At 33.9% G+C, this 13,357-nt stretch overlaps 1 protein-coding gene across 1 annotated transcript in view; it reads right to left on the bottom strand.

Annotated features, from left to right (window-relative positions):
• Nucleotides 1–11,264: 11,264 nt before the first annotated feature.
• The window catches only part of LOC136311728 (uncharacterized), a 54,705-nt gene continuing 52,612 nt past the window's right edge, over nucleotides 11,265–13,357 (bottom strand). The window contains exon 7 of the mRNA XM_066240825.1: nucleotides 11,265–12,412. Within this exon, the coding sequence (XP_066096922.1) occupies nucleotides 12,268–12,412 (145 nt within the window). The 3' untranslated portion in view covers nucleotides 11,265–12,267. The remainder of the gene's footprint in view (nucleotides 12,413–13,357) is intronic.

Here is a 13,357-nt window from a genome sequence, read left to right as displayed (position 1 = left end):
TTCAGACCTTATTCATCTTATAATTGAAAGTTTGTACCCTTAAACCAAAAAAAACCCCAAAACACAAGTACCCAAAGCTGTAACTATGTGCAAAGATGAATATGTTAATGTTATTGTGGTAATCATTTTGCATATAGAATAATTATTTTCCATATACATATATGAGGTAAGGCAAAGTACATTTATAATTGTGAGTATGCAAATCAGTTTATTCTTTTAATATTCTTTATTAGTTATATTATTTTCTATATGATTAACTGTAATTCTGCTTTTGTCCTACTTACTGTACATGAAATCACTATGCTATACACCCTAAACTTATACAATGTTGTGTCAATTATAACTCAATAAAGCATAAATAAAAAGAAAATATATATGTATATATATTTTTGAAAATTTAGATAGAAAGCTCAATGATTACTTTTTTTACAAGTGGCATTTGTCTCCCTACTTTTCCTCAAACATTCCCAACACTTTCCTTCCTCATGATCTTTACTCTTCTCTTCCATCCACCTGCCTTATGTTTCCCTCAGATGTTTACATGACTTGTTTTCATCTTCTTTTAGGTCTTCACTCAAATACCAACATATTAGTGGCACTTCTTTACTGACCACCTAAGAAACATCACCTCTCTCCCTGATGTCTTCATTTTTTCTCATGCTGTTACCAATGTCAAAATCTCCATCTCTGTTTACTGTTTATTTGCTTTCTCCATTTGAATGGTCAGTCTCCTCTCTTGCTGCCTCCCACCATCTAGAAAAATGTCTAGCATATGATGGATCTTAATAAATATTGATGAGCAAAAAATAAATTTTCTCTCTCTTTTTCTGTATTAAGTTAATTTGCTTAATTACCAGTGAGAGCATTATAAAATAAAGAAATAAAAGAGAAAAAATAGAGCAAGAGAAACAATATTTAGTAGTGTCTCATTTTCTTGTCAGTATGATTCAAAATATATGAAGACAGCAGAATATAGTAACATGACAAAAACAAATGTTTTAGTAGTCAATAACATAGATTGTAAACTTTAACTGACTACAAATTTTTATTGTACTCCATATGGGGTGAAGAATGGGCAAGTTTAAAATTTTTTCCAGTAATTGCTTACTGATCTGTAAAATAAAAATGACTTAGCACACTTAGCAGAATAGTGATAGATCACTAGTATCCACTGATAATTATATTACTTGCTAGAGATTTTTATTGCAGATGAAATATAATGTTATTCTCTTAACATTTTGATGTTATTCAAGACTATTATTTGTTGGCTATTGTAAATTTTATTTCTCTTACTTAATAATAGAATTCTTAGCTGTGACTTTGTTGCCTGACAGTAAATTATTCATTATCTCTCTGATCTATATGTGTCCATGGGACTATATCTCCACCCTATACCCTGACAAGAAGAGTAGGAGCTAAGAAAACTGTAGAATCTTTGGATCATATTCTTAGTGAAACTAAGAAATTAATACCTTTCCAGTTCCTCTACTTTCCTTCCTCCAGTGAAATGCAGTCATTATAAACCGTGAGTTGTTACCTAGATACAGCCTGGGTCTTCAATTGTTTTTATTATAAATGTTTTTATTACAATTTACAAAATCTTGCATTTTTTACCCAGAATTTTATGTTAGAATAATATATTCTTATCTTTAAATGTCACTAACTTGGGGGTGGTCTCTTTATTCCAACAGCTTAACATATATACAAATAAATAAAACTGCAAACAATTACATGGTTGGAAAGATTTTGGTTGAGAGTGAGAAGAGATGAGTTGCTCAGATTCTTCACATCTAAAATAACAACTGTCACAGCCTTTTTACCCCTAGTGAGTCTGTATTCAAAGAAACAATAGAAAAATGTTTTAAAACTATAAGGTAAAAGTAACCTGTATATCAAAGTACAGATGTGCAAGGTAGTGTTCAAAGAATTTGTGGTCTCTACAGTCAGAAAGACTAGGGTTTTAATCCAGTTTACATTAGAGCTCTGAGAAAGTTACCTAACCTCTTGAAGGCTCAAGTTTCTCATCTCAAAAAGAAAAAAAACAGACAGTAAGTATACCCTTCTCAATGGCGTTAAGATGGTGTGTGAAACAATATATATATCATGCTAATCATAGCACCCAGCATATGGTAAATTTTTCATACATATTAGCTGGTTTAATTATGGTCCCAGGCATTTTTCATGCCCAGAGCACTTTAATTCACTGTGAATATTCACCGAAGGATTTTCAAAGGTAACCACAGATTTCCCAAAAGCATGGGTTATGGAACATACACTGGCATTTTTTTATCAATATATATTTTGGTAATTTAATGATTATATTGTGTTCAAAATTAAAATAATTTCAAAGTCACATATTTTATTGCTATTCAGCTAATATTAGATTTTCAACATCTTAGAAGTGTTTGCCAATAATTCTATTGTTAAAAATCCTTATTCCAAACAGATGATAGAGCATAAATGTGTGAAATTACAGATAACTTTGTTTAGTTGAAACCCTAAAATAATTCATTTCAGAGCAATGTAAAAAAAAAAAGCAACATTGTCAAATGTTTTAGTTAAAATGAATGCGATGGTTTACTCACTACAAAGCAACCAAACACTTCAGAAAAAAACTAAAATTTGCAGTGACAATAAAATCAATTTTGTATCATATAACCTTTCAATATGCCTGTCTTACTTGGGTTTGTCAAAAAGACATAAGATGCTATTATATGAAATAGTAAAGCAAAGAGGAAGTTAAATATAGGTCATATTATATAATCAAAAATAATTAAAAAGAATAAGCTCCTTTATAAAAACAGATAACTTTTGATTCTGTTAGTTGTCATATTTTCTTGAAAAGCATTTAAATAAAATATAGTCCTGGAGGCTGAAAGTCTAAGGTGTTGGCATAAGGTGTTCTGCTGATGGCTGCCTTTCTGCTGTGCCCTTGTCTGTGTCCTAGTGTTATAAAGACATCAGTAATAGGGGTTTGAGGCCATTAAAAAAACTCTGTATAATTTATTTCACATAATATAATGTCTATTTATGTTATTGAAAATGACAGTATTTTCTTCTTACTCATTGCTGAATAATAGAATAAAATTTTATTGTCTGCATGTGTGTGTATAATCCTGGGGGTACAGATATCTCTCTAAGATACTGATTTAATTCTTTCAGATATATGTGGGATTGCTGGATTTCATGGTACTTCTATTTTTAATTCATTGAGCAATCTCCATGTTGTCTTACAAAATGTCTTGAAACAATTTATGTCCCACTAACAGTGTACAAGAATTCCCTTTTTTCCAAATTCTCTGAAGTACATGTTATCTATCTTTTTGATAATAGCTATTTTAACAAGTATAAAGTAATATCTCATTGCAGTTTTGATTTCCCTTACAATTTATGATGTTGAACACATTTTTATGTACCTGTTGATAGTTTGCATATATCCCTGGGAAAAATGTCTATTCAGGAAGTTTACTCATTTCTTAATTGAATTGTTATTTTTTCTTTTTTTGCTATTGAGTTGTACAAGTACTTTATCTATTTTGAATATTAACTCTTTGTCAGATACATAACTTGCAAATATTTTCTCTTGTTCTATAGTTGCCTTTCTCATTTTGCTGATTTTTCTTTCTGTGCAGACAGATTTCTTATAGTTCTATCTTTATCTTTCTTTTGTTACTTGTGTTTTGGTGTTATATCCAAAAAAATAATTGCCAAGACCCCTGATAGAGAGCTTTTTGCCTGTATTTTATTCTAGGAGCTCATTTCTGTTAGTGCTCTATGATAGGGGTTTCAATTTCATTATTTCATATATGAACATCCAGTATTACCAACACCATTTCTTGAAGAGGCTATTTTTTCCTCATTGAGTATTTTTGGCTTCCTAGTCAAATATTTGTTGAACATATGTTCATAAATTTATGTCTGGGCTCTCAACTATGCTTCATTGCTCTATGTGAATTTTTTAACCAATACCATACTGTTTTTATTATTACAGCTTTGCATAGTTTGAAATCTTGAATGGTGAGAACACTATTTTTTTCTTTTCCAGAATTGTTTTGGCTATTCAGAATCTTTGTGAATTTAATTTTTTTTAATTTCTGTAAAAAATGCCATAGTAAATAAGGATTGCATTAAATCTATAGTATTGCATTAAATCTATAGAAGGTTTTTGCTAATATGAACATTTCAATATTATTAATTCTTTCAACTAAAGAACAAAGATATGTTTTCATTTACTTGTCTATTCTTCAATTTTTCTTTTTTATCAATGTCTATAATTTTCAGTTTACAGATCTTTCATTTCCTTGGTTAAATTTATTTCTAAGTATTTTGTTGTTTTTGATCAAAGCTTTTTTAAGTGGGATTTTTTTTTCTCTTTCTGATAATTCACTATTAGTATGCAGAAAGGCAGTTGCTTTTTGTGTATTAATTTTATATCTTACAACTATACTTAGTTTATTAGCTCTAACATTTTTTAGTTGATTTATATATATAATATCATGTCTCTACAGAAAGAGATAATTTTGCTTTGTCTGTTTCCACTTAAAGGTCTTATTTTATTTTCTTGCCTGATTCTCTGGCTAGAACTTCCAGTATTATGTTGAATAAATGTGGTGAGAGTGGGCATCCTTTTTCTGATCATAGAGAGAAGACTTTCAGGTGTCTATTATTGAGTATGATGTTAGTTATCTGACTAGGAAGCCAAGAATACTCAATGAGGAAAAAATAGTCTCTATGCTCAATTTGTTGAGAGTTTTTATTTGTTTATTTGTTTTTTTTATCATGAATAAATATTGAGTTTTGTCAAATATATTTTCTGCATCTACTGATGAGATTTTATGTCATTTTTCAGGATCCTTATTTATGTGGGGACAGAGGCTAATTTCAAAAGTTCAGCAGGACTACAGGGTTGATTCCCTGCCTGAATCAGGTTGTAGCATGGGCTTTGCATCTGTCCAGGTAGTATGGCCAGGCTTCCCAAATGAGCAAGACTAATAGTTATCAATCAGAAGTTAAGAGGGGCTCTAAATTTGTTTATATACCTGGCTGGAACAGTAGAACAAGATACAGGGCCAAGATAATCTATTGACAAGGTACTTAAATCAAGCAGAATGTTCAATTGAGCCCCCTAGAAAGACAGAGCCACCAACTTTGCTCTGCTCATAGGCAGAGATGCTGAGGTTCTTCCTTTTGTACTCTTACAAACACAAAAACATCATTCAAGAACTGAGTGCTGGTTACTCTAAGTACTGTCACATTGGCCATCACTACTCTTTTATCCTCAATTGTCTAATCTACTCATTTCCCATGAAGCAAGACCTGACTAAGCCTCAAGGAAAGAATCCCACAATACTGGGGAAGCTGGATGTCCATAATGAGCTCTCTGTTCCCACTGGCAAAACCAATGGTCAATAGGGACTCGGTTCAGTGCTGTGCTAGCCTGATGTAAGGAAAATATGGTCAATGTTTAGCTTCCCCTCTTACCTTTTTAATTAGTCTTTCTTGGTCTCTGTTGTTCTATGATTTTCAAAATGGTCTTAATTATAGATAATTGCAGGTTGGTCTTCTAGTAATGGAGTTTGTACTGTAGAATAACCTATGTTGCACCTTGATGGCATCACCTTTACCACCTTCAGTCTTTCTTTGACAATAAGAAAAAAAATAAATTCCTATTTGGTTTAATACTTTATTAGTGGCTTTTACTGTAATTGTAGTCCTAACAAATACTTAACTAAAAAAATTAGAATAGCCTGACCAGGTGGTGGTGCAGTGGATAGAGCCTCGGACTGGGATGCGGAAAACCCAGGTTTGAGACCCCGAGGTCACCAGCTTGAATGTGGGCTCATCTGGTTTGAGCAAAAGCCCACCAGCTTGAACCAAGGTTGCTGGCTCCAGCAAAGGGTTACTCGGTCTGCTGAAGGCCCGCAGTCAAGGCACATATGAGAAAGCAATCAATGAACAACTAAGGTGTTGCAACGCGCAATGAAAAACTAATGATTGATGCTTCTCATCTCTCTCCATTCCTGTCTGTCTGTCCCTGTCTATCCCTCTCTCTGACTCACTCTCTGTCTCTGTAAAAAATGAATAAATAAATTAATTAATTTAAAAAATCAGAATAAAATGATTATGTATCTAATGATTACTAAGTATAAAGGAAATATTAATCTGTAAGACAAATTACATAAAGAACAACAAAATAATAAAAACTAGTTCTATAAAGTGACTCAATATGAAAAATAATTTTAGGCACAATGTTTTGAGGAAAAAACAGATAATATAAGGCAAATAATATTAGGAATGAAACAAGAAATTGGGAAAATATTAGGTATTACAAAATACAAATAAACTAAGCATTTTTTAATAAAAATATCAATCAATACTGGGCAATGGTAAAAGTTTAGGCTCTCCATTTATCCTCCAATGACATCACCATAGTGTGGAAGGGAGAGGTGCCTCATTTCTGCCAACAATATCTTAACTAAATTCTTCACTTGAACTGTGCTGTGTATGAGTTTTTCTTCCTGTATATTTTGCTAAAGTAGATAATATATTGTAAATAATTTATATATTGCTAGGCTGCTACTTTTATGGTTTTTTTGGCAAGAGAAAAATGATTTTGGGGGGACCTGTTTTGTTGGCACCAATTAAAACTCTGGTTGTAAGATTTTTCAGCAGTTAGAAATATACAACAGACACAATAACCTCAATAATCTCACTATATTGTACCTTGACTCATAGTATCCTTGCTTTTCTACTTTTTCAACAGTAGTCTTTTGGACAAATAGAAAAAAAATCATCTACTCCTTATTTTTCAGAACTGAAAAAGATATTAGGGTTTTTTGTTTTTTTTTTTTGGTTTTTTTTTTTTTTTTTACAGAGACAGAGTTAGAGAGAGGAATAGATATGGACAGACAAACAGAATGGAGAGAAATGAGAAGCATCAATCATCAGTTTTTCATTGTGACACCTTAGTTGTTCATGAATTGCTTTCTCATATGTGCCTTGACCATGGGCCTTCAGCAGACCGAGTCACCCCTTGCTCAAGCCAGTGACCTTGGGTCCAAGCTGCTGGGCTTTACTCAAACCAGATGAGCCCACGCTCAAGCTGGCAACCTCAGGGTCTCAAACCTGGGTCCTTCGCATCCCAGTCCGATGCTCTATTCACTGCGCCACTACCTGGTCAGGCACGAGATATTAGTTTTTTGATTGCCTGGCTATTGTAATGTCATCAAATAGTCATTTTTGGTTGGTTTCTGATTATCTGATTTATTAAAATAACTTATATGAAGGGAAGCTAGATGACAGCTAAAGAAAGATGAGAAGTGCTTCTGCATATAGAATCCTCAGGTGTTCTTATCAAGGTGCTGCCTCTTCAGATATGTAATGGCTAGGGTCTTCTGTTTTTGTTGTAAACCTTTTTAAAAATGTTAAATGAGAAGTTCAAAATCTGGCAATCAAATCATTTATCAATCTGGTTTTGACTCACAAATAAAATCCATTTAATTTTGGCTTAGAACTGGTCATGTTAAAAGAAAGCTGATATCACATTTGCTTCAAAATTTACATTTGTGCAATGCGTTGTGTTGTTATTCACTTATCAAAACCTGCAGAATTGAATTAGAGTCCAATATATTTTTAGAGGAAAGACTTGCCCTGGCCAGTTGGCTCTGTGATAGAATATCAGCCCAGCATGTGGATGTCCAGATTTGTTTACTGGTCAGGGCACAAAGGGTAAGTGCCCATCTACTTCTCCCCTCCCTCTCACTTCTCTCTCTCTCTCTATTTCTCCCTCCCTCTCTCCCTCTCCCTCCTTCAGTCATGGCTCAATTGGAGCGAGTTGGCCCTGGCAGCTGAGGATGGCTCCATGGCCTTGCTTCAGGTGCTAAGAAGAGCTTCCATGTTGAGCAACATAGCAATGCCCCAGATGGACAGAGCATTGCTCCCTAGTAAGTTTGCCAGGTGGGTCTTAGTTTGGGTGCATGCAGTAGTCTGTCTCTCTGCCTTCCTTCCTCTCTCACTAAAAAAAAAAAAAAAAAAAAAAAAGCAAAGAAACACTCTGGGTAAAGCCTTCAAAAGATGTTGCCCAATATCTAGGTTTACCTAAACTACCTCGTTTCTATGTAGTTTGAAATCTTTTAAATATAACTCTAAGAATCTTTCTATCTAATTTTATTCAAAATTTTTTACCTGAAGTTTTATAAGAATATGTTATTATTATAGATTGTAAATTGTTGAATTGTATAGTCTCAGAATTTTAAAAATTTTAGGTACTACTTCTTAGCAAACAAAAGGGACCTGGACTTAAATGGAAACATGAGGATTTTTCTTGTTTCAGAGGGAGATTAATTTTAGGAAGTAATTAAGCTATGGGTATTCCTGGCCTGAGAAAATGAGAGAAAAGTGGGTCATAAAGAGAAGTATGAAAAATGTTAATAAAAGTACATAGTACAGAGTAAGAAGGATACTCAAATAAAGGTCATTATATTTAAGTTGTGATTTGAATCAAGGGTACAAGGATATAAAGCTTTTATGTTTTTAATTTTCTTTGGACAAGGAATATTTTATCAAAACTATTCTAAATTTCTTTAGAAAGCTTTCAAATCTTAATCCAAAATGCCAACTATGCCAATTTTTAAATTCATAATTTTACAACCCCTTTCTTTTATAGATACATTTCAAATGAATATTTTGTTAATTTGAAAGTTTCTCAAATGACCAATTAATTCTCAATTATCCTTGATGAAATTTTGCCATTTTTAAAGATAAGGACACAAATTAGGCCATAGGTTGAATATCATAAGAAGAAGTAATCAGACACAGAGTTACACTACTTACCATAATATGGACCTATGAGGGTCTGAAAATTGTTTATTGACTATGTTGTTGTGTGTGTACATTCATTCTCAGGCCCTTAACACAATGGCTGACTCCCTCTGTTATACACCTGACAAATTATCAATTTGTGGCAGAGAGAATTTTTAGAGAGGAAATTGCTTTAACACCAGACCCTTTGTGATGAAACAAGATGAGATGAAAAATTTCTCACAGGATTTTGATATTAGAACAACAAAAAATTGTAAAGTCAATGCTCTGTTGTGTGGAAAAGTCATGATGGGGGTGAAAATTACAGAGACGCAAAGACCTGACTCCAGGGACCAGGTTCAGTGAAACAGATCCACTTTATTCAGGAAGTAAGCTAGCTTATATACACCAGTTCAGCCTATAGGATGTTAAAGCGTGTCCTTCATAGCCAATAGCTGAAAAGATCAGGGAGTTGCATGGTTGGCGCTAAGTCACTTCCTTATAGTGGGCGAGCTCCCTTCCTGGGTATGCCCAGGATGCTTCTGGGAGCTGGAGTATTCTCACAGCATTACATCAGCCGCAGCTGCTAGGAATGTACTCTGTGCTCCACCCGCATTTCCCCCTGTTTTTTTTAATTAAGGACAATTGGACTTGATGAATGACAGCTTGCTGTTGTTTTAGCCTCTGAATGCTATGCATTATGCTACGGAACCCTGGTAGAACTAAAACAACTATAATACCAATTATACTATATGCTAATAGAATAGCTGGACTAAACAATGAGGCAAGCTTCTGTAATGTTTGACCAGTTAGGAAATAGAATGGGGGTCTTAAACAGGAGATTTCTCCTAGGGGTCGGGATGTCATTTCCCTCCCATTGTGTTACAGAAACCTTCTAGGTGCCATTAAACACAGTTCCATTTTGGATGAAAAAAATGGACATAGGTCCATGCATGCCCCCTTCCCACAAAGGTCCCAGCATCCAGACACAGAACGAATGGCTTGCCGTGGGCTGCGTACTGCATTTGGTTGCAAGAAACATTACACAAATTACAACAACATGACAAATCATACAATTGCAACAATTACAAAGGTAACATTTCAACAGTCTCTGAGTACTTTGCCAAAAGCACCAAATGTCCTTGGCCTTCTTTTTAGCCGTGTGAAAAGCTTCCCAGGGCAGGTGAAGAGCTTCTAGCAAAGCCGCCCCCCAACCTCAGCAGGGTATTTCACATTGTCCAAAATCTGTAAGTCCATCCAACAAAGGAGCCAGTGCTCACTCAGGTTGTAGTCCATAAAATCAGTCCACACACATGAGGCCTCAGAAACCCACCTCATCCCTGTCTTCCTGGCAGGTCTTACACTGTCCCAAAGAGGAGCACATGGCAATGGCAGTCAGCATTATTATCTCTGCTCTGGAGAGCATGATGGCATTCACCTTTATGTCCCAAAATGTCAGCAAACCCACCAGCGGCTTAGCAGGCACTACCTGCCATTCCAGTGGCCACTTGGCAATGCAAGTCTGGCTTCCATTCATCTTCCTGCCGCAGCTGCTGCCATTTACCTTCTAGAGCAGTGTTTCCCAAACTTTTTTGTGGCATGTCCCACCTTAATCTTTCTAAAATTTTTATGTCCCCCCTGTGTAACGTACATAATTTTTAACATTAAAATTTTGATTTGTTCACTTAATAAACATAAATGATAGGTTCTAGGAAGAAATCACTATGAAATTGTTAACAAAACACAGTAAGTAAAATTTCAAAACATATAATGAAAAACAGAAATTTAAATTCCAAATAATTTTAATACTTATTTTTCTATATTAATTTATTATTTTAATTTAGTGTGATCCTTGTGCTTGATGCTTGCTGCACAGAGATTTTATATTAGGTTCCAATTTGGTTAGCTTTAGTCTCAAGTCTCCACGTTGTGTTATATCCAGCCAATTTCTTTTTTTTTACCAGTAAATCATTTACAGCACTAAATCCACATTCAGCTAAAAATGAAGATGGAAATGTTAGCAATAGTTTTCTTGCACATTTGGTTGAATTTGGGTATTTGATTTCTGTTTCCTCACAAAGCCATGCCATTGCTCCTTTGATATTAAATAAAGCTTTAACTGATTCAACATTTTGCAATTCTGCAAGTTCTTCTTGATACTGCATATTTGATATATCAGACAAATCCACTAATATTGGCTGCATCATCCATGTTGGGAAATCAATTTGTTTTAAATCAAAAAATCTTTCTTTTACATCAGCCGATAGAATATTCAAATGATTGACAATAACAAGTAAAGCAGTATCAGTTACTTCACATTTTTGGAGCCAATGAAACTGTTTAAAGTTTTTGTTGTTAATATATTTCTGACATAACTCAATATTGGTAATGAAACCAAATATCTTTGTTTTTGCATTGACAAGAGTTTTATTTGTTCCTTGAAGTTGCTTATTTAATATATTGAGTTTTTCAAAGATATCAGCTAAATAACTCACAAATGCTTTACCATCTATTGTTAACAGATACTTCATTTCGGGTTTGTCGCTTAAAAAATCACTAAGAGTATCAAACAGTTCCATAAATCTTTTCAAACAGTTTCCTTTAGATAGCCATCTTACTTCAGTATGAAGTAAAAGTCTCACGTGGTCTTCATTTTGTTCTTCACAAAATAGCTTGAAAAGATGCTCACATTTGGCACTAGCTTTAATAGCATTAGCACACTTTATTACTGTATGTAATACTTCATTCAGAACAGGCGAGATGTTTTTAGCTACCAAGTTTTCCCTATGAATAACACAATGCACAAGAATCATTTCTGGATTCGCATCTTTCATCAATTTTAAGCAGCCATTTTTCTTGCCCATCATATTGGGAGCACCATCTGCAGCACAAGATGTTATATTTTTCATTGGTATATCATTGACATCTAAGTAGTTTTTTAGCTTATTATATATATCTTTGGAGGCAGTGGTACTTTCTAATCTTTTACAGAACAACATTTCTTCAGCAAAATGTCCTTTATCAATATATCTTAAGTAAGTTATCAATACTGCCTCACTGTCTCTCAAAGTTGATTAATCCATTTGCAAGGAGAATTTTCTTGTTTTCAGCTTTTCAATAAGTTGTTTTTCAATATCCTCACTCATTTTGTCTAATCTTCTACTATCAGAATTGTTACTGAGTGGCATAGCTTTTACATCTTTGTCATCTTTGTCAAAAACCATTTTAAGAAATGCTGATATTGATGGTTTTATTAAATTCTCTCCTATAGTGTGATTTTCTCCAGTTTTAGCGATGAATAAAGAAATTTGATAACTAGCCTCAAGAATACGATTATTAGTTGAAGTATGAGCAGTAAATAGAGACTTTAATGTTTTTTTCAAAATTTTTCTTTAAAGTTTTAAAGTAACTCAAATCTGAATTAATATGAGCACTATGTTTCACCTTCAAATGTGCCTCAAGATGACCTCATTTCATTGATTCGTTGGTCAAGCATTGCTGGCATAAAAGACAGAAAGGAATCCGCTCATCGTGAACAGTGGGTATGAACCCAAATTTTAAATATTCCTCCGAATATTGATGAGTGTTTTTCTTGCATACACCACTCATTTTACTATGGGATATAAGAAATAAAAATAAGATCAATTAAAAACTAATATTAAAATATGTGTTAAAATGTATTCAATGTGACATAGAGTAAACATATACTAGAATTTCATATTTATTTAAATGTATATAACACATTTACTACACTACCACCGCAAATCAAAAGGTATCTATATTTTTTCCACTTGACAAAATTTTCTGGAAAGTTATGCTTCTAAAATTAAAATTGTCGTGCATGCACTATTATAGCCCCAATAATATTTATAAAATATTAGTGCTTTCTAGCCCCGATGCAAGAAGTACTTAATAAAGAGTTTAATATTGATAAAAATAAAATCAAATACTTACCAATTATATCTATACTATATATATATATGTATATTTATTAAATCAACGAGCTTTTACAACAGTTTTGACTGACACTTATTTCAAATTAACACCAACTGAATGATGTGAAACACTACAGAAGTTGCGATGGGCCAATTAGGTGAGAATAACTGCGTTGTTTAGCGAGTTTTTAAAACATCTGGGGTTCCCCGTGGCAGACGGCACGCTCCGTGGTGAACCTAGGACAAAGTTTACTTGACGACACCAATCACTCAGTTGATATTTTGGTCTCGTCAAACGAAATTATACTTAATAATTATTTACTGCAATTATTTAAGAATTGCATTTTTTGTTAAATTTGGCACCGACATCTAGCATTGCATTTAAATGGCCCAGGGCGAAAGAGTTAAAGTCGTGTCGAGTCCATTTTCAAATTGCCCCCCTTAACTATCAAATTTCCCCCGTGTGGCGTGTGCCCCACGTTGGGAAACACCGTTCTAGAGTCTGTCAATCGCAACTCTGGCCAATTCTCCTAATTCTCCAAAGATGAACTGAAAACACCAGCTCGCGCTGCCAGGCTCGAGCCCTGGGCTGCCACCACCTGCATCTGGGTGTTAGTGGTTAC

Source organism: Saccopteryx bilineata, chromosome 8 (genome assembly GCF_036850765.1).
Source record: "Saccopteryx bilineata isolate mSacBil1 chromosome 8, mSacBil1_pri_phased_curated, whole genome shotgun sequence".
NCBI lineage: Eukaryota > Metazoa > Chordata > Mammalia > Chiroptera > Emballonuridae > Saccopteryx > Saccopteryx bilineata.
This window is presented reverse-complemented; position numbering and strand designations above follow the sequence as displayed.